General features: G+C 36.7%; 1 protein-coding gene across 2 annotated transcripts in view; it reads right to left on the bottom strand.

Annotated features, from left to right (window-relative positions):
• LOC132116281 (dynein axonemal heavy chain 5-like) overlaps positions 1-24,436 on the bottom strand; it is a 62,588-nt gene extending 38,152 nt beyond the window's left edge. For both annotated transcript variants that reach the window (XM_059525048.1, XM_059525049.1), the window contains exons 1-44: positions 24,217-24,436; positions 24,029-24,120; positions 22,001-22,189; positions 21,845-21,919; positions 21,686-21,760; positions 21,224-21,295; positions 21,021-21,122; positions 19,836-20,022; positions 19,405-19,570; positions 18,696-18,789; positions 18,145-18,243; positions 17,784-17,965; positions 17,582-17,701; positions 17,288-17,489; positions 17,102-17,197; positions 16,784-16,957; positions 16,500-16,589; positions 16,221-16,376; positions 15,861-16,000; positions 14,816-14,967; positions 14,404-14,611; positions 12,963-13,050; positions 12,669-12,789; positions 12,391-12,557; positions 11,430-11,522; positions 11,001-11,204; positions 10,536-10,616; positions 10,039-10,443; positions 9,771-9,889; positions 9,545-9,681; positions 8,730-8,892; positions 8,539-8,650; positions 8,303-8,431; positions 8,089-8,189; positions 7,910-8,008; positions 6,827-6,980; positions 6,031-6,297; positions 5,679-5,807; positions 5,252-5,467; positions 4,935-5,081; positions 4,243-4,415; positions 3,929-4,107; positions 3,587-3,774; positions 3,277-3,471 (exon numbers count right to left, since the gene is read on the bottom strand). In XM_059525048.1, coding sequence (XP_059381031.1) covers positions 3,277-3,471; positions 3,587-3,774; positions 3,929-4,107; positions 4,243-4,415; positions 4,935-5,081; positions 5,252-5,467; positions 5,679-5,807; positions 6,031-6,297; positions 6,827-6,980; positions 7,910-8,008; positions 8,089-8,189; positions 8,303-8,431; positions 8,539-8,650; positions 8,730-8,892; positions 9,545-9,681; positions 9,771-9,889; positions 10,039-10,443; positions 10,536-10,616; positions 11,001-11,204; positions 11,430-11,522; positions 12,391-12,557; positions 12,669-12,789; positions 12,963-13,050; positions 14,404-14,611; positions 14,816-14,967; positions 15,861-16,000; positions 16,221-16,376; positions 16,500-16,589; positions 16,784-16,957; positions 17,102-17,197; positions 17,288-17,489; positions 17,582-17,701; positions 17,784-17,965; positions 18,145-18,243; positions 18,696-18,789; positions 19,405-19,570; positions 19,836-20,022; positions 21,021-21,122; positions 21,224-21,295; positions 21,686-21,760; positions 21,845-21,919; positions 22,001-22,189; positions 24,029-24,120; positions 24,217-24,436 — 6,558 coding nt within the window. The remainder of the gene's footprint in view (positions 1-3,276; positions 3,472-3,586; positions 3,775-3,928; positions 4,108-4,242; positions 4,416-4,934; positions 5,082-5,251; positions 5,468-5,678; positions 5,808-6,030; positions 6,298-6,826; positions 6,981-7,909; positions 8,009-8,088; positions 8,190-8,302; positions 8,432-8,538; positions 8,651-8,729; positions 8,893-9,544; positions 9,682-9,770; positions 9,890-10,038; positions 10,444-10,535; positions 10,617-11,000; positions 11,205-11,429; positions 11,523-12,390; positions 12,558-12,668; positions 12,790-12,962; positions 13,051-14,403; positions 14,612-14,815; positions 14,968-15,860; positions 16,001-16,220; positions 16,377-16,499; positions 16,590-16,783; positions 16,958-17,101; positions 17,198-17,287; positions 17,490-17,581; positions 17,702-17,783; positions 17,966-18,144; positions 18,244-18,695; positions 18,790-19,404; positions 19,571-19,835; positions 20,023-21,020; positions 21,123-21,223; positions 21,296-21,685; positions 21,761-21,844; positions 21,920-22,000; positions 22,190-24,028; positions 24,121-24,216) is intronic.
• Positions 24,437-24,713: the final 277 nt, after the last annotated feature.

Here is a 24,713-nt window from a genome sequence, read left to right as displayed (position 1 = left end):
TACGAGAGAGCTCTCGTAAGAGAACGTACTCGGTTACTAAACTTAACCTCGGTTCTCTCTAGAAGAGGGAACGAGTACTGCGTTCTCTGCCGTGCGTACGATTCACTCTGGTTTGCTTCGGCGATTAAATAAATCAGGTGAGTCAGCCTTTTCGAGCTCCTTTTATAGGTTGGGCCACACCCGTTTCGGCGGGAAGTGGCAAGAAGGGCGCGAAGCGCCCTTATTGGTCTGATGTTGCATCAGCCTGCGCTCGATAGGCTGTGCAGTTGCCGCAAAACAAGCCAATAAGTGAACGAGCCGTCTCGCCTATGGCTGTGTACTGCAGCAAATGCGCTTTACAAAAATACAAAATTAAGGATAATTTTTTGCTTCAGTATTTCGTGAAAAGAGACTTTTCCCGTAGCGTCTTAGCTAAGACGCAGTACTCGTTCGCTCTTCTAGAGAGAACCGAGGTTACGTTTAGTAACCGAGTACGTTTTCAAAAGGCATCACACGAGTGTGAACACCACTACAACTAGGAAAAAAACGATTGCAATTCAAACGCAGCTCCCGTCGGCATTTAAACAGACCTTTGCTCTTAATTCCGATCGAGCCAACGCAATAACGAAATCTGAGCAAGTCTAAAAACTGAAACTGTTGATGCTGCATTTTACACTTTGGAAAAGTTATATATTTTTTTAAATATGAGCAGGCCTACAAGCTGGGATTGGTAATGCTGCACTGTAATCATAGTTATTTATTTATATTTTTCATTATATTTTATTATATGATATTGGTTTGAGACTGAGAGTATTTTATTTAGTGGAGAACTTTACAGCAGTATTTTATTTCTTATTCTTTTTTTTATTTTATTATAAATTATATTTTAATATTTATTTTATTAAAACGTATTTTAAAAAAGTGTAAACAAATTGTTAAAAAAAGTATATAGTAATAAACAACGTGCAGTTTAATGTTTGCATTTCTTTCCCTTACTGTACCGAAAAAGAACCGAACCGTGACTTTAAAACCGAGGTACGTACCAAACCGTGATTTTTGCGTACCGTTACACCCCTAATATATATATATACACATTTGATGAGACTGAAATGAGAGGGCTTTGGCTGCTAGCTTCTGTGTTAAAGGAATAGTTCACCCAAAAATGAAAATTATGTCAACAATTACTTGTAAAACCTTCATTCATCTTTGCATCACAAATTAAGATATTTTTGATGAAATCTGAAATCTTTCTGTCCCTCCATAGAATGCAATGTAACTGAAATGTTCCCAGACCCAGAAACGTAGTAAGGACATCGTTCAAATTTGTCCATGTGACATCAGTGATTCAACTGTAATTTTACGAAGCTGTGAGAATACTTTTTGTGTGCAAAGAAAACAACGAGATTAACGAGAGTACCATGACACCTGCGTGTGCTGCTGCTTGATGTAGAACACGCATGTGTTGCGCCTTGTTTATGAGCAAAAGAATACATGTGCATGCGTCGTGGTACTCTTGACATCTAAGCAACACTGCTGTCAATAAAGGGTACGAAATATTTCGGATTTTATAAAAATATCTTAATTTGTGTTTCGAAGATGAATAAAGTAGAGTTGTAACAAGTACATTTTGATTGACAGCTTTTTAAAAGCCCGAACCCTTTTACAGCCCGACATTATTCAAATGTGCGCTCACACACAGCTCTTTTGCCTTTTGTCAAGAATAAGTAATTTATACATGTTTTAACATAATTTATTCTTAACCAACGTAGACTAGGCCACTTGGAAGTTGGAATAAAGAAATAAAATAAGTCCTCTGTAACATCTTAACATCTCAGCACTCTAAATAGGCAAAGGTTCATTTAGCCTATAAATAGGCCAACACACCAATAAAAACGAGTCTTTTTTAACAAATTAAATTAAGATAAATTTAGAGATTAAGATAATTTTAAATTAAGATGGGTATTTGGCAATAACGAAATTAAGATAAAGGCTCCATCGGATTTGCTTCGCCACTAGCAGCTGACATTTAATAAAAGAATAATTCCAACACTAGCGTATATATACTCTGTCCACATTATGCATTTAAGACTCAATGAATATTTAGTTATCATTTGAAAAGCCTTTACTCAGAGATTAGGCTAAGCCTACATGTTTTTGTGGAGGAAAATGATTGAATCCACTGTAGATGGCTTCAGCGCGTTCCTGCGCTCACTGATGGTGCATCATTATTCTCATTATAAACATGGTCAAAACTTTTCCACACCTCAGACTTTGCTTTAGTTGCTGGTGCAACCAAAACCTAATCGCCAGAGGCAAGCCTCCATTACACCTACTCAGCATCCATTGTCGCATCTTTCTTGCGCTAATCAAAACACATCACATGATCGCTCGTTTACCTCGCAAACCAGAGCGCAAGCCAGAGTCTGCGTAAGATTACCCCCAATTTCCACCAGATGCGTAACGGCTGCGTTACGGCTCCGGCACGGCGGCAGAGTCAATATTTTTCCATTAAAGTCAATGAGTGTATTTCCACTGAATGCGTTACAGCTGTGTTCCGACTCCGGCGATCCGCAGCCCTCAGGAGCAGATACGCAGAGCTTCTATTTTTGCCGGATGCTGTAGCGCTCCGCAGCACTACAGGGCAGAGTACGCAGGACAGGAAGTCGAGTGACAAAACAGAACAGCCAGAAACAAAATAAGAGATCCGTTTAATTTTCAAAATAAAATACACAGCGCTCATATTTCCCTACACTACACCTTGAAAACGTCATAATGGGCGGAGACAGGCTTGTTGAAGTTTTAACCCCGTTGACACGTTGGATGAAGAAATGAAAAGAGAAAAGAAAAGGTTACGATAGTAACCGGAGACGTTCTATCCTATACTCCTTCGGATGGAAAACTGTTCCTGGTTTGGTAGTTCTGTTGATAGAAACTACATATCGCGCGATCACACCAGAATTCGCGAGATTACATGGGGCATCGTGACGTCAGCTGTCAGTCATGACCGCAGCTGTTCCGCAACAAATACGGACCTGGTGGGTATTGACGGACGACGGAACACGGAGCTGTCACGCAGCGGAGCCGTAACGCAGCCGTTACGCATCTGGTGGAAATTGGGGGTTATATAAATTAAGACAGAACCCGACCGAACCCATCGGGTCCCGTCGGGTTCAGGCAAAGATCTTCAGGTCTAGAATAAAGGTCTTAGGGGTTTGCAGCGACATGAGGGTGAGTAATTAGTGACAGAATTTTCATTTTTTGGGGTAAACTATGCCTTCAATTATGTATTGTGAGTACCTGTTTAGAAAGCTGTTCCTCACACAGTTTGTACAGTGTGTAAAACTTGCGGCTGAGGACTTGATTTTCACGAAAACCTGCGCTGGCAAGTTTCACTCTCATGATGATGGCTCGGTCAGGAACCATCATGGACACTGTGCGGAACTGAATTTTCAAGTTCTCAGGTAGCTCCTGTCGACCAGCATAACCTGGGTTCTGTGATGAAAAATAACCATTTAATGGAGGGAGAAATACTGAAGAAAAAGTAAGACTGAAAAACATGTCAGTTTCCCATATAGCTCCTTCAATGACTGCAGTATAATTCCATTACCATAGTAAGGAAGATCCCAAACTCTCGATCCATATCCACCACATCTCCATCTGTGAATATGAATTGAGTTTTTTTGTTCTTCTTGCACTGCAGGACGATGTAGATTTGTTGAGCAGCTACTGAGAGCACAGGCAGCTCGATGCGGTTGAACTCATCAAAACAGCCCCATGCGCCAGACTGAGCTAATCCTGTTTGAAAAACATTATAAACATGAAACAGCATTGGAAAAAGGTCATACATGTTAAATATGCATCCACTATTTTGATTAAGGTTGAAACAGGTGCTCTGTATAAGGTGAAAGAGAAGAAAGCCATTTGAGAAGTTAGTTCTGGTAGACTCAACCTTTATAGATGCGGCCCAGTCCACGGAAGTCCATCTGGTCAGAGCAATTGAAGACAACCACGTATTTTCCCAGGCAACGGCCCATGTCTTTGGTGGTTTCAGTTTTTCCTGTCCCAGCAGGGCCAGCAGGGGCCCCTCCCATACTCATCCCTAAAGCCTGGGCCAACGTGATATAACATCTGCAAGAAACAAACTTTTTATTTTTTAAATAAACAGGTGGTTAATGTACTGAAGACAATGGGTGCTACTCATTAAGAGCCATTTGTGCTGACTTAGTTACAAGAAAATGGCATCTTCTATATATCTACACTTGCCTGTCAGTGAGAGGTGTGATCACCAGACGATCAGTGCAGCCTAGATACTCGTTACAGTAATCAAATTCCACATCAGTGATTTGGATTATGCATCTATCTGTGTCCTCTTTGAAGTAGAAGCGGGACTGTTTCTGCCATTCAAAGTCTAAAGGAGACCGGATGTTCATTCGTACCTTGAGTGGAACATAAAAAGGCAATGTGAAGGTTAGAAGTTAAATAAATTAGTCTTGTACAGGGTTCTGCAGGTTAATTTCAATCAAATGTACTTTTGAATTTTCTATTCATCAAAGAATACTGAAATGCATTATATCAGTCTTGTGCAGCAAATCAGCATTTCAGAATGATTTCTGATGGATCATGTGACAATGAAGACGAGAGTAATGATGCATAAAATTCAGCTTTGCATCACAGGAATAAATTACATTTTAAAAATTATTCAAATAGAAAATGGTTATTTCAAATTATAATAACATTTCACCATATTGCTGTTTTACTGTATTTGTGATCAAATAAAGGTAGCCTTAGTGAAAATAAGAAAATAAATATTAAAATTTTAAACAACAGTGTATAGTAGACTATCTTAAAATGGATCCATGAGTATAAAGTATAAAGTATAAGTATAAGTATAAAGCTATTTCAAGAGAATGATACATAACAACGAATTTACACAGAAGAGCCCATAAATGCATCACCAGGTCATCAAAAATGTCCTTCTGGTGAACATGTATTGTGATGAGCGTCTCATATTTGGTTCTCTCCATCTTGGTCAGATCGTGAGTAGTCATATCAATCAGTTCATTCAAAAGATCCAGGAAGTTCTGGTTAGTAGTCTGCATTATCTGTACAAAAATGACAAAATGATCAACAAAATATGGGAAACATCCTTCAAAATACCATCAGACTGTAACAGAACATATACTGAATAAAACTTATTGATGGGGGAAGAAAGCTTTCCATTCATAAACTACAACATCCAGATTTAAAATATATCATGAAATTCAATTTAAACCTTTTTGTCAGTCTTGCTATTACAGAGAGCCTCCTCAGCATCTCTGGTCCAGATGAGCTGTATGCCAAGCAGCCCAACCTGAGCAGGGAACATCGACTGGAATTCCTCCAGTTTAAAGCCCTGGTCAGTAATAACCATATGGGCCTGTCGTATAATGTTGTGAATGGTCTTCCTGACTCCATCCAGTAACAGACCCAGCCAGGCTTCCACATTACCCTGTAGGGTGATATCATTAACTATCTTCATTATCAGTAGATCTATGGAATTTCTGCCAGTATTGTTAACCATCAGGTAGAAACCAGAAACCCCAGTAATTTGAAGTGCTACAATTAAGCATTTTTTATGCCATTTAAGGCTTTCATAGGAAAACACCACAGTTTTTCCATATTCCATTATGTTATTCTATGTAATCTCATAAATGTTGTACCTGGGCATTGATTTGTTCACTCAGATTCACTGTTTCCCCTTCTTGTGACTGAAAGCTTAGTATCTGGTCATAGTTTTTCTCATGAAACACAACTCGGTTCACATTATCAAAAAGGTTCAACAGGTGACCCTGAAAAGCAGAAAATTTAGAAAAAGGTTATTGAGGAATTTTCTCAATTATTAAATGCTGTATTTACTAGCTTGAATGTACAGTATTATATAGTACATTGTATAAACATATATAGAAATGAGCAACCCATGTCACATTTTAACATTTATTAAATGCTGCTTATGATGACCATAAATAAATGAGAACTGTTATATGGCATAATAACAAAGTTAGATAAACACACCTGTATGGTGTGTGAGTCAGATGCCTGACCCAGTATCTCCAACAGGACAGGGTCAGAGACAAAAAAGAACCGTGGAAAGACAAGGCGTTTCTTTTCCAGGTATCCGCTCAGAGATTTCTGACACACTTCCAGCTGTTCCAGAAGGTGCGGCAGGAGCTGCTGCAGTGTCTCGTCTCCAACACAGCACTGAATGACACCAGGAATCTCATGTGCTCGCTGCATTATCCTCTGCCAAGATTTGTCAATGGTTTGGAAGCGTTTAGCCTCCTGTAGAGAGCACATTTTAAGAAATGTTAAATATAAAAAAAAAAATTCAATATAATAATAAAAAAAGGTCATTCCACACAATATCTATTATTTGCACTTATGTATCATGTTGCACTTATCTTGTGTGCGTCACATGAGCACAGCTTTTTGTGCAATGCATGCAAGTGAGTGTGTAAGGAGACTTTTTTCATAAGAAACTTTGGAGCTTTGGAGGCCATTCACACAATTTTTTATTTTTTTAAAGCAAAAATCAAAGATACTGGCAGTGAAAAAGGAAATAAAACGCAAGGTCTTGAGACACGTTTTCAGAAAGATTGACTTTGTTTAAATTAACCATTACATTTTTAGAATGCTGTGTCATGCACCGTATGCTGAAACAATATGAACGCAATGGTCATGTGGAAAAATGCCACAGTGGAAAGGAAAACATGTTTTGTGTAAACAGCCCCTTACAAGGTAGCTGCCTTGTCAGTAGTGGACTGCTCACAAGGTTAAGAAAGAAAGAATCATTTATTTGGATTCATGCTACCTGCGGCAGTTGTTTGGCAATGTCTCCACCCACAAACACAGCCTCCAGGTACAGCCACAGATTTTGCACTGTGAGCCACTTCTCAATCACCTCTGAACTGTTTGACAACTTCTGCACCCACTGCTGTATGGTGGGCTTAAATGGAGCATTATATCTGAAACAAAAATTCAATCAAATTTACTTCAAACTGTAATGAAATACAATATCAAATAAGCATGGGATATATTTTGCAAGTGTATTAACTAGGGATGGGTCACGATTTTTGAATATTCGATTAGTTGATTTAATTATAGAATATCCAATAGGTTGTGCGATTATTGTTTAAAATATTTCCCCATGTTTTCCGTGCTGATGCGTTCATGTACGTAGAGGGTGGTTCTGCCAATAACGCACCTAAAAGCAGTCAAAAACACCAGAAGAACACATTGTCTCACCCGCACACCGTGTGTGGCATAAAAAAAGACTTGTGTAGCATATAATGGTTAAAATAACTTAGGATGTCAAATAAGAGCTCTGTGTGGACAAACACCCCCGACTGGGTTAGAGGTGTGGCTGAATCCGTATTCAGAAAGGCATGAAAAAACAAATAACTTGTTGGTTTCATTATAGTACATAACATTTCACTTACCACATAAACAGAGTAAGGAGAGATGACTGATAGGATGATGGTGAATGATTTGCAGATCCTGAGCACCACTGACAAACATCTAATCTTGTAAAATGGGTGGTAAAAAAGTACTGCGAAGTGCTGCTCCGTATGTGTGATCGCAAATCTCAAAAGTTAAAGTAAAAAGCAACCGCGCATTCAAAAGCAATTTCAATGCTCCTCATAGTAATAACAGCTCCCTGATGCCTGCAGTTTATAAACAGTATAATTACCTAATTTTGACAGACGATATTGAACTGCCCCTCCTGTTTATGGGTGTTTGTGCATGCATGCGGGGGAGGGGTGCAATTTTAGAATAATAATCAAATAATACCTAGCGATTTTCAAATATTATTTTTGCTTGTAATGCCCATCCTTAGTATTAACCACCATACATATAAACACACAGACACACACATATGAGTAACACAAAATACCTGTTACTCATTAAAGATCCGAGCACCATAAGACTGTCCTCCATTAACGCCACTTTCTCAGAGGTGTCCGATCCCTTTAGCAGCAGCTCTCCGCGATTCCTGAAAGGTTTTTTTTTTTGGAATTAATTGATTTTGTGGCAAATTAATGAAATTAATTACAGATGAATTCCTTCTCTGACCTGAATGATGCGAATGTGAACTGATGGCTGCTCCATTCAGTCACAACATCTTTGAGTTTTGCATCAATGTCTCGCTCCTTAACGGCACTGATACACACATCCTGGCACCCAGAGGGTTTTCATAAGATACTGACAGCACTGTGCTTTTTTATGCAATCAATCTGACTCAAACCATTAAGATTATCTTAAATGAAATATTTTGCTTGCACAATACCTCAATATCTTCTTTGTTCTTTAGCAGAGGTGCTTCCATGATGTTTCGAAGGCTAAAATTAGCAGCTTCCACTTCAAACTTATGGCCGGTAAGATCAGTTAAGCGCTGCCAATGTCGGGGCATCATTGCCTAGTTGTATGTTAATTAAAGAATGTGTATGTTAATAAAAAAATTATAGCTTGTTGTATATAAATGTGTTCATATGTGTGTATGAAGAGATGCTTGCTCAACATCACCTTATTTGCCATCATGTAGAGTAGAGGACAGGTTTCATTAAAGTCATCAATGGTCTTTTTCAAGTCATTAAAAGCTTGCCACTCCTTCAGGCCCCCAGGCAATTTACGGATCCTTGAAAAAATTACAAAATATGCAATCAATATACAATATTTATTAATCAGATTAGTCAGAAAGTTAAAATCATAAAAACCTATTCTGAAAATCCAGCAGTTCAGTGTTTATCTTTTCTATATTGAGGTCAGCCCATAGTATGTCGTAGTAGCCAGAAACGCTGTCAATCACAGAATTGTAGAGGCCGTACAGCTTGGACAAAAGGTTGAGCTCTCGTTTGATTCTGTGAAGATCAGGATATTCTGAAAGTGGAAAAATGAAAAACATTTTTTTTTTAAAGAAATTAATACTTTCATTCAGCAAGGATGCATGATATTCAGCAAAAGAGTCAAAAAAGACAATTAGAATGTTACAACAGATTTTTTTTATGCAGTCCTTTTAAACGTTTTATTCATCAAAGAACCAAGGAAAAAATCAGTTACACAAAAACATTAAGAAGCTGTTTTCTGTTTTCAACATTAATAATAAAAAATGTTTCTTAAGCACCAAATCAGCATATTAAAATGATTACTGAAGGATCATGTGCTTTTCCATCGCAGGAATAAATTACATTTTAAAATTTAGAAATCATTTAAAATTGTAATAGTATTTCACAATATTACTGTGTGACTTTCAAAAACACAAAAAAATCTTACTGTGGGTGGTACTGTTATATACCCTAGTGTCAATCATTTAGATGACAAAACATTCAACATTTCCAGTTGACAAAAAAGACAAATAGAAAATTGAACATTACATCCAGAACCATAAGGCAGTTTAAACCATTGACCAGACTATGTCTATCCCTCACAGCATCATTTTCGTCCAAATCAAGTAAACATGGCATCCACCCTGTCCTTTCTGAACCTAAACCCATATTTACAAGGTAAAAAAAATAAAAAATACAAGAAGCACCTGTAACAGGGAGGCCAAACAGTTCTTCACCGCTAGAAAAGGTGACGAATTTCCTCCACAGTTCATCAAACTTGGCCTGATAAATTTGCAACCTGTCACTGGCTTCACGTGGGGGCAAACCTGCTTCTCCAGGACCCCTGAACACAAAAACAGAAGCTTTATTAAGACATTATAATCACTAATAAAGAAATGTAAGAAACTGCATAAGGATAATGTGCAAATTAACCTTTTATCATAGTCAGCATAGAAAATTTGCACAGATTGCTGGAAGACCTCAACTCCAGCTACAAGCTCAGCCTTCATCTGAGGTTGAATTTCCAAAAGCTTATTCTGCGTTTCTTTTGCCTTCAAATTAAAAACAGATCATCTTACATTTAAAAACAAACCTAGATCCCAAGAAGACAAGGTAAAGATGATTCTCTATTTCTTTGATGTGACATAAAGTATAAAAAATAATTAGAATAAACTGCCTGGTCACAAAAAACTTCTCTTACCATCACGTTAAGTTCCTTCCAAGCGTACACAACCCCATCAATTTTTTCCGCATTTCCATCATTGAAGAACAGCTCATGGCGATTTAACAAAGCGAATGATTCCTCTACCGGTCCTCTGGTGGTCTCTATTCGTATCTCTGCTTCTCGTATCTCTTGCAGGGCGGCCATGGTTTCCCTCACGTCATCCAGGTCAGAAATGGGCCTCTGCAGCTGCTTGCTCACCCCATCCACAAAAGAGCTAATCTCAGCCATGCCCACAGAGGCCTTCTGGTTTAGAGCCACACCAAATGCACGTTTCCAGGTGCGACACTCTTGAACGAGGGACAGTTTGAGGGATTCAGTTTCGTAGAGGATGGGGCAGACGGTGCAAGTGGAAGGAAGCTCTTGAATCCGGGTCTCAAATGTCTAATCAAATACATGTAGAGGAATTTAGGATCGCTCTCAGTTAGACTGCAGCTATCTTTAAATTTCATAAGACTTATTTAAAAATTACGTACAGAATACAGAGATAGTTGGCCGCTGAATTCTGACAATAACGGTTTGGTCTCCAAAAATGCTTTCACTTGTTCTGCTGGGTCCTAGATTGGAGGAAAGCAAGAAATGTCACACATTTCGAGATCCTGATGCTCCACAATGTGTATGTGCCCATCATAAACATGTCTGGATCATATTTCACTCCAAAATAATATATATATAATATATTTACAAACATACATTTTGTCATTAATTGTAATAAACCAGTGAGATTTTTGTTTGCACAAGGACACTGCCACAGTTCTTCTCGATTTAGACTGTCGCAGTTTTGTCTGTTTCTGTTCCAGACAGACTGGATGTTAATGAGACTCCGTGAGCAAACAAAAATCTCACTGGAGTTTTGCAATTAATGGCAAAATGAACATTTGGAAACATAAACTGATGTTTCCTACTGACACACTATATATCTATAGAGAGTGAAAGAATACCTGTTTCCACAGGGCTGAAAATTGAGACAACCCTTTCAGGATGTCCCCAGCATCTGCTTTGAGAGAGGACACCACAGGAACAAGCTGGGACAAAGCCTTGTTCACATCCTTATGTTCTGTCACCTGTCTGTCCAGAGTCCTCAGCATAAGTGGTTTAGTGACTAGAGTCTCATCTCCAAGCTCACGCGCTGCCGCCTGCTCTGCCTGTGGAGTCACAAGACTTCTATAGCTAACTAACCTCTGATAAAGGTTAGAACACATCTGTCATATGCCAGTAACTATTACAGGATTGTAACTATTACAGGATAATTTTGTAACTGTCAGGGTGTAAAAACAAGTAAAAGTCAAGAGAACATTGAAGCACTTTCCATGGACAATGGAAGTCTGTAAGGCAATGTATTGATAAGTTCACCCCTTTAATTCTGTTACCTCCAGTTGTTCTTGTTGGACATGGGAAAATTTCCAGAGTGGAATATCCTTTGCCATTGAAAGAACCATGTTCACAGCTTTATTGAGAATGCCCTGTACATCAAGGACAAATTAGTGTTTAGGAATAAATCTTAAGTTTTAGAATTTACTTCATATCAATATGTATACACATGAAGATGCCAGTTTCTGATGGTTCATACATTGTCTTGGTTCATACATTGTCTAGCTCCTACAATACACACACCTATAGGCTACTGGTGTGCTAGTGTGCATTAGAGCCTAACCGTTATATATTAATGCGCTGCATACTGACACGCACACACACAAACATATTGGAGATCACGCAGCTCACACATATCCAGGAGCAAATAAATTTGTCAATACTGCCCAACAACTTGTATTAATAATATTTTAAATACTGAATCTCTACATTATATTTTCCAGCAATGAGAGGATAAATCGCTGTTTTTAAAGTAAACTCACTCACTGTAAAGAGAGATGCACAGAAGCACACTTTCTCTGTATAAATGGCTGTTTTTTTTTTTTTATGTATTGTTAAGCATCTTTATGAGTCTTAATGTTTAATCGGCGATAGTCAACACATATTTGCAGAGAGCCATCCTTCTTTTTAACCAGTGCTATAGGGAAAGCATAAGGGCTGCAACTCTCCCTAATGACTTGAACATCCAACAGGCTTCAGTGAAAAAATGGTCCCTCAGAAATAATTCTACTATGCTGATTTGGTGCTCAAAAAACATTTCTTATTGTTATGGTTATCAATGTTGAAAACAGTTGAGCTGCTTGTGGAAATCAAGATTATTTTTTTTTCAGGATTACCTGAGAAATAGAAAGTAAAAAAAGTTTATTTAAAGTGTTTATTTAATTAAAACAACCCCCAAACAGAAGCACAAGTATACTTTACATATTGATATTATGCTTTTTGTTGTTTTCACGTCATTACCTGTATCTGTTCGAAACTTGGTCTGAAGACAATGCTAGGAATGGCCAGCTCAACAGAAACCCTGAAAATAGGAAACTGAACGGCAGCTTCATTTTGAGATGAAGAACGATACCTGGAGCTCACAACAAGCAGCCGACGCCACAGAGAATCCAGAGAGCATTTGGTAGCTTTTAAATAAAGAACACAACATTAATAATTGACTCAATAAGGTAATACAAGTAAGGTTCTCAATTTTCAGATGAAACGCTGAATTCTCCGATTCCATAATGGATGTATACCTCTGACCAGGGCCTCTGTGTTCTTCTGACATAACTGTCCCATCATTATATAGAAAGCACATGGCAGGCAGGAAAGACAACGTGTCTTCTGCTTGGCATCGGGATGCAAACATTTGTAGTTCTGAACATAAACATTAAGACTTTCTCAGAAAACTATACTTATTATGTGTAGTGTGACTGTTTATAGCAGTAATATCACACATAATGAGTTATAACCCATCTAATCAAGTGCTAAAAAGTGTTTTTAATAATTATAAACAATAATAAAGCCTTCATAATTGATGTTTACAGCACCTCCAAGTTGACCCTTTCTGAAGGTTTCAGGACTCTCTTCAGTTCTTCAACCATCTCCATCATTGAGCTCTCCACCTGCTTGCTTGCACTTGAATGAAAATAAAGGAATCCTTAAATTATTATTTATTACTGTATACTATATACCAGTGGTTCTCAAACTTTTCATGCCAAGTACCACCTCAGAAAATATTTGGCTTTCCAAGTACCACCATAATGACCAATATTAAAATACAGTAGCGCAGTAAGCCTACATATTCAGCTACAGCTCTGCACAGTTCAAAAACATGGCAGTGTTATTATTTTTAAGAATATTTGTTGTTGGCAGCCACTTTAACATTGTAAATACACAGTTTGAACATCAACACTGCACTGTGCTTACATACAGGTAAATCAAAAACTTAAATAATGATTAAATTAAAATTACCTAAAAGTTAAATAAAAACTGTCCTGTACTTGAATGTAAAAAAATACATAAAGATTAAATTGAAATGTGTTTTAACATTAATTTATATTTAATTTAGTGATTCCTCTGCATACCACTAGAGGAAGCCGTACCACACTTTGAGAACCACTTCTATATACTATATAGTAGAGCTGCCCTTGACTAAGGATTTTTCTGGTCGACTAGTAGTCGTACATTTTAAGGATTAGTTGACTAATCTTACGTTTATTAATAGACCATTTTAATCATAATGAGCCTTTAACTTCCTACCTAGCCATATAAGCGCACAAGCACACACATAAAGCTTGTCACAGCGCACTGGCAGAAAAAAATATTATGAATGTTTCATTAACATTTTAATAATTTGTTGATAAACTAGTGCTTTCTTTGTTTTCAGTTTAAGAGATGAAGTTGGCAACACAACTGACTCGTCATCTCCACAGTATGATGAGCCTGTATGCATGTTTCATATGGATTACAACTGAGACTATTTGTTTTACATTTGAATTGGTTTATTTGAAAGTAGACATTTCTCTCTCTATATATAGCTAAAATATTTTTCTGCGACAAAGTGATTAATAACATTTTGGTCGACCAAGCCTCTTCTAGTCGACTAATGATTAGTAGACTATTAGGGGGCAGCCCTAAATAGTATATATCGATACTATACTATCGAAAAACAATTAATTCTCTCTGCAGTGAATGGGTGCTGTCAGAATGAGAGTTCAAACAGCTGATAAAAACTGGTGGATTATTGTGATGTTTTATCTGCTGTTTTGATGGCACCCATTCAGTGCAGAGGATCCATTGGTGAGTAAGTGATGTAATGCTAATTACATCACAAACTCATCTTCATGTTGGATGGCCTGAGGTTAAGTTCATTTTCAGCAAAATTTTAAGAGGATCTTTTTGAACAGTTTGACTTTGTGGCCATCAAATTAAATGTAACTGTTTACACCATACCAGTCTGTGATAAAAGATAATTAAACTGTCACTCACATCTTCATAGTTTGTCTTGCTGTGTTGATAGTGGTCTCTGTATTGGTGAGGAACATCTCAGGTGTAACTGGCTGATTTTTGGGCAATGTCAGCAGATTGGTGGAAGCCATGGATTCTAAGGTGCGCTCGATTCGACATTCCAGAATATCCATAACAACCTTCACTACTTGCTCCAGCTCTTGCAGTGCTTTGTAAACACAGCCTATGACTGAGAAACAATGGGAAAAGACTTAGGTACCTAGGTAGGATTAAACATAGAATAGAATTAATTAAAAAAGAATTCCCAAACTCTAAGACAAACTTCACTGGCCACATAAACACTGCAGGTTAATACACTCTACAGTAGGTCACTTAATGTCATTCTATAAACATAACATTTATTTAGTGGAGTGATATCAATATTTTGTTTTACAGTGGTCAATATTAAGGGAAGTCCATGAGAGAATGCTCAGTCCAGGGTAGAGGGCACTCTCCACATATTTGATGAAGGGCTTCATTGGGGATTGTAGCACACTGGGTATCCTCTTGACTACTGCATCAAAGTTGCTGAGCATCTCCTGTAATCTGAGAGCAATGACATTAATGTTCTGTATGTATTAACCTTATATTTCAATTTAGATCACTAATTTATGCTTGTTTGTTCATGAGTACGTAGGATGTCTTGCTGTCTAATGATAACATTGATCCTAACCATCATAGAATCTGAATTGGAACACTTCATAGGCAGTGACTATGCATGCCACACAAATAGCACTGCTTTATGCAATAATATTGCATGAATAAGGTAAAAATTACTGGTTTAGTATGATCACTATAATTTTAAATGTAATTTATAAATGAAAATTTGCTAAAAATGTACACAACCAGGATATTTGAAATGTAGATGAGCTTGTTTCATTGAAACAAATTTGGAGAAATGTAGTTATATTGCTCACCATTGGATCCTCTGCAATGAATGGGTGCTGTCAGAATGAGAGTCCAAACAGCTAACAAAAACATCACAATAATCCACTTTAAACCTTTACTTCTGGCAAAAATATCCATAAAAACACTTTCTCCAGTCCATCCTCTGTTGTCATGTCACATCAAATTCCACAAACATATTTATTTTGCAATGTTTTTGCTTGTAAATGGTGCTTGATCTCTGCATATTTTTTCAATATTGCTGAAGAAAGAAATATTACGGTAAGAGGACTTGTTTGAAGTTAAAACATCTTAATGACGGATTTGTTAATTATAAACACAGCTTTTCATTTTACAAGACATTAAATGAGATACGCATAGGCTGGAGTCATGTGGATTACTTGTTGGAATGTTTTTATCAGCTGCTAATGGACTCTCAATATGACGGCACTGAATGAATTTATTCAAATCTGTTCTGATGAAGAAACAAACTTAACCACATTTTTAAGGCTGAACTATTTCTTTAATGTAGGGTACATATTTAATGCACTCACTTGGTACGATACTCCTTTAGCTGAGGTTCTTTGGGAGCCATGTTGTAGATAACATCAGGTACATTAGCACCTAATGTATACATGTTTTTTGCCTCTTGCAAAACTTCCAGGACTAGAGGGTCAAGATTCACATAGAACACCTATTTACAAATAATGGAGAATTCAATTATCAAATCCATAAAATATATTTCTTGCATTTTCTTAAATGACTTTATGAGCATATAGTTTGGTTTTTATTAATAATAACAGATAAAAAATTTGAATTTGCAATAATTTTAACTGTTTTAAAATATAATGTTACATTTTGCCAAATAATATTGTCTTTTGAAATTCAGTTTGAAGTGATATAAACTTGTGAACCTTGGTTTCTGGGTGTCTAGTCAGCAGTGAAGCTTTGAGACCATATAGTCCCAGTTCCACACCATCAACCCAAGCTTTGTGATGTATCATTTCATACTCAAGCAGCACAGCAGCAAGTTTGTTGTATGCCTGAATAATCTTCCTCCTCTCTGGCATCTTAAATTCAAGACAAAATATTTAAGTTTCATAAAAGGTGTTTTTCAGGCTCAAGTGTCATTTAAATTAAGTTAAACTTTGTTCATCTTCTGATGAAATGTGACAATTTTGTCTGTAAATTACCTGCATAATGTCCAGTTTGTCTTTTAGGATCTGCATTGGCACATGAATTTTTTTAAACAGATTTTGTGACCACTGAATTTTACTAGCCAACTGCAAAAGAAAATGTAAAACAATTTTAGTCCTAATGATAAACAGTATGCCATCACAGTAGTTCCTGTGTTCTCATGTGTTGGATATTCTGAATATATGTAAAATAAGTTGTGGCCATATTTGCATTTTTTATGAAATTATTTAAATATGAAATAGAGTTGAGCAGTTTGGTGATCACTCAACAGGGAACTTACAGGAGTCTTGAATTGTGCAGAAGAGGGATTGTTCTTCTCTCTTTGGTAGAGTTTGCGCACAAACTCAAGGTCACATTCATACCGCTGCAAAACTACCATATACTTCTGGGTGAAGTCCATTTGTCTGCCCACACCATTCTCAAATTTGGACAGCAGGTCAAGGACCTGATGAGTCTGTGGGTGCAGTAAATAAATTTACTTTCAGTGTAGGAGGAATACATTTATGTAATCTATTGGTCATGAGATGCAATGAATGGATCAGCCATTTGAATGTTCAATTAATAATACAACTCTTTCACTTCACTAAAAGGGCCTTACAATGAGCGGACGTTGAAGCCAAGTGTCAATCAGTGCATCAAGAGACTGATATAAGCCCTGGATTTGTCTTCTGAACTCAGTGTAGTCATTGTCAAACTGAAAAAAATAATGTCATGTAAGAGCTGTATCACGTCTAAAAAAAACACTTAACTAAACCAAAATATATATAGTCATAAGAGACCTTACCTCTAATTTGCGGTGGTCAAGTACATTGTAGGTCTTGGATTTGATGCTGGAAACAATCGTTTGGTAGCGCATGTATATTTTCTCAACACCTTCAACTTTCATAAACTGCAGGCTTGAAAAATCTTCAAGAGTTGTAGCCATGTCTGTTATCTTCTCCAGACGTTTGCAAAATGTGTCAAACTTTCCGAATATGTAATTTTCACTGATGGTACGACAAAGCAGAGCAGAGTTAAGAAAGTAAATTTAGGGTTAAATTTTGATCTTAATTTGACTTTTATGCTATGGTTTACAGACCTCAATTCAAATTGCCGTTCAAGAGGGTTCCCCTGTAATTTCTCTTTCATTCGGTGGAAGCATTGCTGGTACTCCTGATTCAGCTGAATACATTCTTTCATCCGCTGAAGCAGTTCTTTCCTAAATAAAATGCAAATACAAACCAATGTATTTTGTCTAATTTAATTTAGAAATGCAGTTCAGCATCTCACAAAAGACCAACCTGTCCAAGTCCCAGATTTTCATCACCCCTTGACAGAGATAAGCTTTGCTGGTGGTAACCATTTGATTAGTGACCTTCACAAAGAGCGATGTCATGTGTTCAGAGGTGTTGTAGTATTGAGACACACGCTGAATCATTTGTATGCTGTTCATCAGTTTGGGAATTTGATTCAGCATGGTGTTCTGAAATAAACAATCGAATATCTACACATGAAATATTCCATTGCAACTTTTGCAAAAGAGACTCCTTATGTTTTAAAATTACATGATACTCAAACTGTGACACTTAAAGTGACCCATAAATGTCACTCTTGGTTATGTAACAGTTTTTACTGAAGAATGTATAAAATTTTGAAGCTTACTGGAGTGCTTTTTTCCAAAAGTTCGAAAAACTTATCCAGAGTTGATAGATATTTCACATTATCTTTAGCTTCATTGGCCACAACAGTAATACTTGCATCCTGTAGACAGAAAACAGCATTTTACAAACAAAATGTCAATCTGTTATTAAGTATTTTATGGAACTATTTAAAATTATTATCCAGTAACACAAAAAACTCATTGTTTTCTATTGTAATGTAAAAAAAGGTTATAATTTTTTTACATTATTTATTAATTCTGCATATTCATTGTACTGAATTTATTATAGTAATATTTTTTATATTAATTTAAAAACAAAAGTCATTGTGAATATACAGGATAACCTTAATGAGTGAGATTTATTAAGCAAAATTTGGAGGTAATCTTAAAATAACGTTGAATGTTGATGGCCTTAAAAAATATTCTCTTAATGCAAAGCATAATTACTTACTTTTTTCTTTTTGATTTAAAAACGTGGCATTTCTTCATGTAATACAGTATGTATTAAAAAGTATGAAAATACAAAGCAAAACAAAACATCTACTTAACTGACCAGTTCTCTCCATTTACTCAGAGTCTTGGACTTGGCCGCATTCAGTATACCAATGACTATCTTCACATAGGAGTCCTTGATTTCATCCAATAGACTGAAAAACATTAATACATAGTGACTTTAATATTTATATGTATAAACACTAAATTACCAATTGACCTATCGGTAAACCCCTCCCCTCGAACGCAGATGAGCCAATGGCAGTTGGCAAAGGGAGCAGAACTCGGACATCTGAAGGTTTCAGCGCCATAGAGAACATTGGAAGATCCGAAGCTTGCATCATTTTTATGGGGTTTGTGCTTCAAAAATCGAAAAACAATGTGCCTGTGTTACATGATACATGAACAGTGTTGATCTGGAATGTGGTTATCTGCGATCGTGACGAACGTAACATGAGGCTTCTCCCACCTGCATTGTGAAGTGTAAACCCTCGCTTCCAAATTAATTCCCACACTATTTATTTTAAATCCTTTATATATCCCTCCATGGCATATTTTAGTCCCACTTGAACGGTAGTCCTCCTGTGTCCAAATTTTTTCAAAAAGATATAGGGACAAGCTTTTCACACTGACAGCTGTCATTGTAAGACAGTTAGCAACTCCATTTGTTTGTCCGAGTTCGCAACAGTTACTAAGGGGGGCGGGGCTTACCGATAGGTCAATTGTGTGTGTTACTGCTGAAGAAAAAACACTGCTGGATGGCATGGTACCTGCTGAAGGTGATCATTCTGCGCTTCCAGTGTGCCAGCTCTGCTGAGGGTCCAATATCATCTGATTCTTTCCTGATGCGTTCACTTTCTGTCAGCACTTGCTCTATCTGCTTGGCCCAGTGTAACAGCACTGCTTCCAGACTTTCTACCAGCTCTGAGTTATTAGCTTAATGCCAAAGCCAAAAAATAGAATAATAGCAGCTTAAGTTTAGGACTGGCTTGTAATTTTTGTTTGTGTTATGTATTTTTATGGTTATTAAATGTGAAATATTTTATTTCTGTGCAATAAATAAAATGTGACCTTGGGTTAATTCCTAGAAATAGTATGTATTTATATACAATAGGAAAATGTGTAAAGCCCTCTACCTCACCCAAATATTATTACTTTGACATAGAGTGGATTATGATTTATTCCATATTCAACATTTTACCTGCATTACTGTAGTCTTCAGCTTTCTGTATATGACTCAGGTCAGGGGCTGATGGGATGTTGTGAAGCTTAAACTTTTCATCCATGCTCCTCATCACTGAAGAAAGGGTACAGTTGAACTTATCCACTGACCTCAGAAAGTCTTGCACATCTGAACTCATTTGACCACCTTTTATAGCTCCCCAATCCTAAAGGAAAGGTTTGATTAATAAATAACAGAACAATAACAAAAAATAAAATTTAAAAATAAAGAAGAAAGTCCCAGATTTCTATATTTTCTATGTTTCAGTGTTCTAATGAAAATAATAACTTATGTTCATAAATATATAAGAATTTCATAAAAACATGAAACATTTCTGAAAATGAACTCACCCACAGGCCATTCAAGATGTAGATGAGTTTGTTTTATTTGGCATTGCATAATTTCCTCACCAGTGGCCATCACACAGTGCATGGGTGTCATTAACCAACTGCAATGTTTTTTATATACTTATCATTTCTGCCATATGGACATCAACTTGATATAGTCACCACTGATAATCTACTACTTAATATAATTTAGAAACTTACATTGTCTTTAAAGCTGCTTTGCAACGAATTAAATTTAATTTAATTTGTTTGTAAACGTCGCTTTATCTGTGCATATTTCTCTTCTGATTCAGATGAGATGACTTTTTCATTGGAGAAGGCAATATTATGAATAGAAGACTTGTATTTTAGCTGGATGCAACAGTTTGAAGCTGGAAACATCTTAATGATGGATTTGTGAATTACAAACATGCAGCTTTAATTGATTACATAGAGTTGTGTGAATTACTTGTAGTTTCTTCTTATCAGAGGTTTGGACTCTCATTCTAATGCACCCATTAACTACAGGGGATCCATTGGTGAGCAAGTGATGTAATGCTTAATTTCTCCAAATCTATTCAGAAGAGGAAACAAACTCATCTACATCTTGGATGGTGTGAGGGTGAGTGAACTGTCAGAAAGTGTTAAATTCTTTTAATAAATCATTTTGGTAATTTACTGGAGCAATAATGTAAAAATAAAATAGTCTATTCAAAGTATGAATTTTTATATTAACATATGGTCCAAGACAGAAAGCAATGGTACAGTATATATATCCTGTCCTATACAGGTGTGTTACATTCATCATTTATATAATTTGTGGAACCATATTTCATACCTCTTGTGATTTGAGGGCTTGGTTCATGACCTGAGTAAAAAGAAACTCCAAACTGTGGAGGACACTTGTCTCTGAGCAGTCAAGCATTCCAAAATTCACCTCCTACAGAGAATGCCATAAGATTATCTAATGACCTATAGACGATACTAAACAGTACCAGTTACACTTGAAAAATAAACCTGCCCACCTCAACCCACACTGACCTGGGATATGTTTGTGGTTGTTATGGCCTTGTCCGTGATTCTTGTGAAAAACAAACACTGCCCGGTAAGACCCTGCAATCAGTGAATGAAGAGCAACCCATTTCATTGTTTTTCTCCTTAGCAACACGCATATAGAGTTACTTAGTCACTCGCCATTTAGAACACGCTGTCCATCCAAAGCTACTTAAATTTCATTAATTGCAGGGACAGTCCCTCCAGAACAACATGTCTTGCTGGCTTGTCTTGTTGTGACTACTACTAATTAACCTATTAGTTTTTACACATATAGTTTCTAGATTTCTGTTTTAATATACTTTCAAATGTCACATGATCCTTCAGAAATCATACTGATTTAGTGCTCGAAAAACATTTCTTATTATTACTCTTATTATTACATATTATCTCTGTTGAAATTAGTTGCAGGGCTTTGTTAAAAGTGTAACAGTAAAGGTGTTGTTGTACCTCATTAGTGCCTGTTGTGATAAACAGCTTCTTCTGTCCAGTGGTTAAATTTGTGGTATCTACCCAAGAATGGGACTGTAGAAAAATACAGGCAGATATAGCTTGTTAATATCATGCTGTTAGGATGTTTTGCAGTCACCATTAAGTTGTGTGTTTTACCGTTTCTGTGACTTGGTAGAAGAACGTAAGACTCTTTGAACCATTTGCTGAGAAGAATTCCTCAATCATGTAGAACTGCAGAACATACACACATTTATACATGGCAACCACATGTCTGGTATTTTGAAGACATTAGTAGTGTTATATTTTACAAACCTTATCATCTGAGATGATAGCCTCCTCGACTTCCGTGTCCCCCAGGCTCATCATCTCTGCAATGATTGAGATAAGGTACTTGTGTCGGCCATCAAGAGCTGCTCTACGCTCATCTTTGAGAGCTTTGACCTGTTTTATTTTCTCCTTTCGGGCTTCATTAGATAGTATCACAGAGCGCTTCCCTGACACCTGAGAGAGAGGGACAAGTCAAGTCAGCTTAACCTTTGAGCGGTCTTTGGTCGCTTCTTACCTGAGAATTTTACATTTGGATTTTTTTTTTTATCATAGCTTCACCAGAATGGTATGAAACTTGGTGACTTTTATGTCACTTGGTATGTGAACACACACAAAAATAATTGAGGGCATGATTCGAAAAGGCTAAGTGGTTGTAAAAAAAATAGTCACACTCATGTTGTTCATTCAAAAATGACTGACCATAGGAAATGAATGGAAAATGGGGAAAAAAAGCGAAAATACAGAAAATATTTTGTGTGTACAATCTACAAATCCCCGAAATGCAGAAAAAAATTGCAATGAAGGGGTGAAACTCTAAAACATCTAGAGTGCAAAATCAACACACCAACTCACACACGCACAACCACCTATGAACTGGTGTGACTGTAACACTGCAACTATGTAAAATAAAATCAATAATTCACCTACAATGCAGTAAAAAGTGGACAGTGAGGAAGGGGTTACACTCTGAAACATCAAGAGTGTAAAACGAATACATCCACTCACACGCTTACTTACACACACTCACAGACACACACATACAGAATTATACATACTCAAATAAATCAGTATGGCTGTAACCCTATAGCCAAAATGAGTCAGAAGACTGAAATAAGGTTAAAATCAGATCAGACCCAGAAAGATTAAGCTCTGATAAAGCATTCCTCTTAATTTTTGTTACATTTTTATATAATTTTTTAGTTTTGTCTAACAAAATGTTCAACGTTCAGGTTTAAAAGTAGTATTAATAATGCAAAAACTTACACTTCAAATCAACATTTAAGTACATATGGAGGGAGGGGTGCTTGCGATCCATGTAGAATTGATGTGCTGTTAGATTTTTGGAGAGGTGCACGTCAGGCTACGTCGTACTACACATAGCCTACGGCATAGCTACGTTCGGTAGGTTCGACGCAGAAGTCTAATTTGGGCATTAGCTCCCCAAAACTGTCTGAACGATCGGACCAGTGCTGCTTCCTTTTATTCTCACGTGTTTTAAGTTTTTTCAGTTTAAACATTAAAGTAATTTTAAGCCATTTAAGCGCAAGACATCTCAATGCGGTACTAATGCGCAGTGATAACGTTAGATAGCTTCGGTGCGCACTGTACGTATATGTTAATGTTAAAGGAAATCGGTGTGAATACATTAACAGGGGTGGGTGCTTTGGGTGCTTGGGAAATTAGACAAACCTGGGGGTACATGTGCCCTAAAAGGTTGAAACCCCCTGGGTTACACGATGTAATTACAGGTTTTTCTTTTTTGCTCTCACCACGAAGTGCTATTCTGCCTTCAAAAATTGGATTTTAAAGGCCCAGTCTCTATTTTAATCTAATATACTGCATTAATTGAAAAATAATTTTCAAAACATTAGAAAAAAATGTTTTGAACTATTTTCAATGGGGAAACAATTATCATAATTATTTCATAAATATCAATTAGTACCATAAAATTTCCTCAAAATACATAAGAAAATATATTATTGAAAAAAATATATCAGATTGATTTTACTGAAGAAAAAAGTTACATTTCGGGTGTCTGGTCACTTTTGACCTCGGAGACCATGAGTGTGACTCCTAAATGAGGAGCGCACAAGCAAACTAACCTTACAGCATTGGATACAAAAATACAAAAATATGTAATGCCAGACTATATATAATCCACAAACAAACTAATACATTATTTCATTAAATAATTATAAATTAGTAAATATAAATTAAAATAATAAAATAACAGAAAAAAATAATAAAATAAAATAAATAGTAATAATAATAATAATAATAATAATTACTGACAGCAGTGGTGACTGACTGGGATACAGCAGCTGGTGCTGTCTGATTGATGTTTTTTTCCATTTGCGCTCCAATTCTTCTGTGTCTACCTGCACCTATATTTAATAAGATGAACAATACAAAGAATCCTGCTCATCAACACATATAAAGACAGGTCATTGTAAAATGTCACTCACAAAAACTAATCATACCCGTCTTTATGGTGATTAGTGGTGGTTTCACTTCTAGATCCTGATGTGAGGATGAGAGTTTTGCTATGTCATCGTTTCCTTTTTCGTAAGATGACATAGTGCTTTCCTCCCCAAATCCTTGCTTATTTTCCAGGGACATGCCAGGTACTTCTGACTCACGATCGGCTGTCTCTTTGTCTGTGCCATTGGCATCCATAGGAGGGTCTTCATTTTCTGACATTTTTTGTGAATATCTTCCTGAGAGTTAACAGTTAATTTAAATTAGCCATTTTTCATAATTCAAAGACACCCAGGTTTTACACTGCAGTTACAGTATATGAACATAATTTCATTGGCAACATATTTACAGGTTAGTGTTTCTTTCTTAAGCAGCAAAGCTTGGGAGAATGTACCTGCGTGTGACTTTTTAGGAAGATTGACAGTTAATGTTAGATGCGTTTAAATTTGAACCGTTTGTCAGCAAGAGCTCGGCTTAACCGACATAACGAACATCCAGA

Source organism: Carassius carassius, chromosome 35 (assembly GCF_963082965.1).
Source record: "Carassius carassius chromosome 35, fCarCar2.1, whole genome shotgun sequence".
Lineage (NCBI taxonomy): Eukaryota > Metazoa > Chordata > Actinopteri > Cypriniformes > Cyprinidae > Carassius > Carassius carassius.
This window is presented reverse-complemented; position numbering and strand designations above follow the sequence as displayed.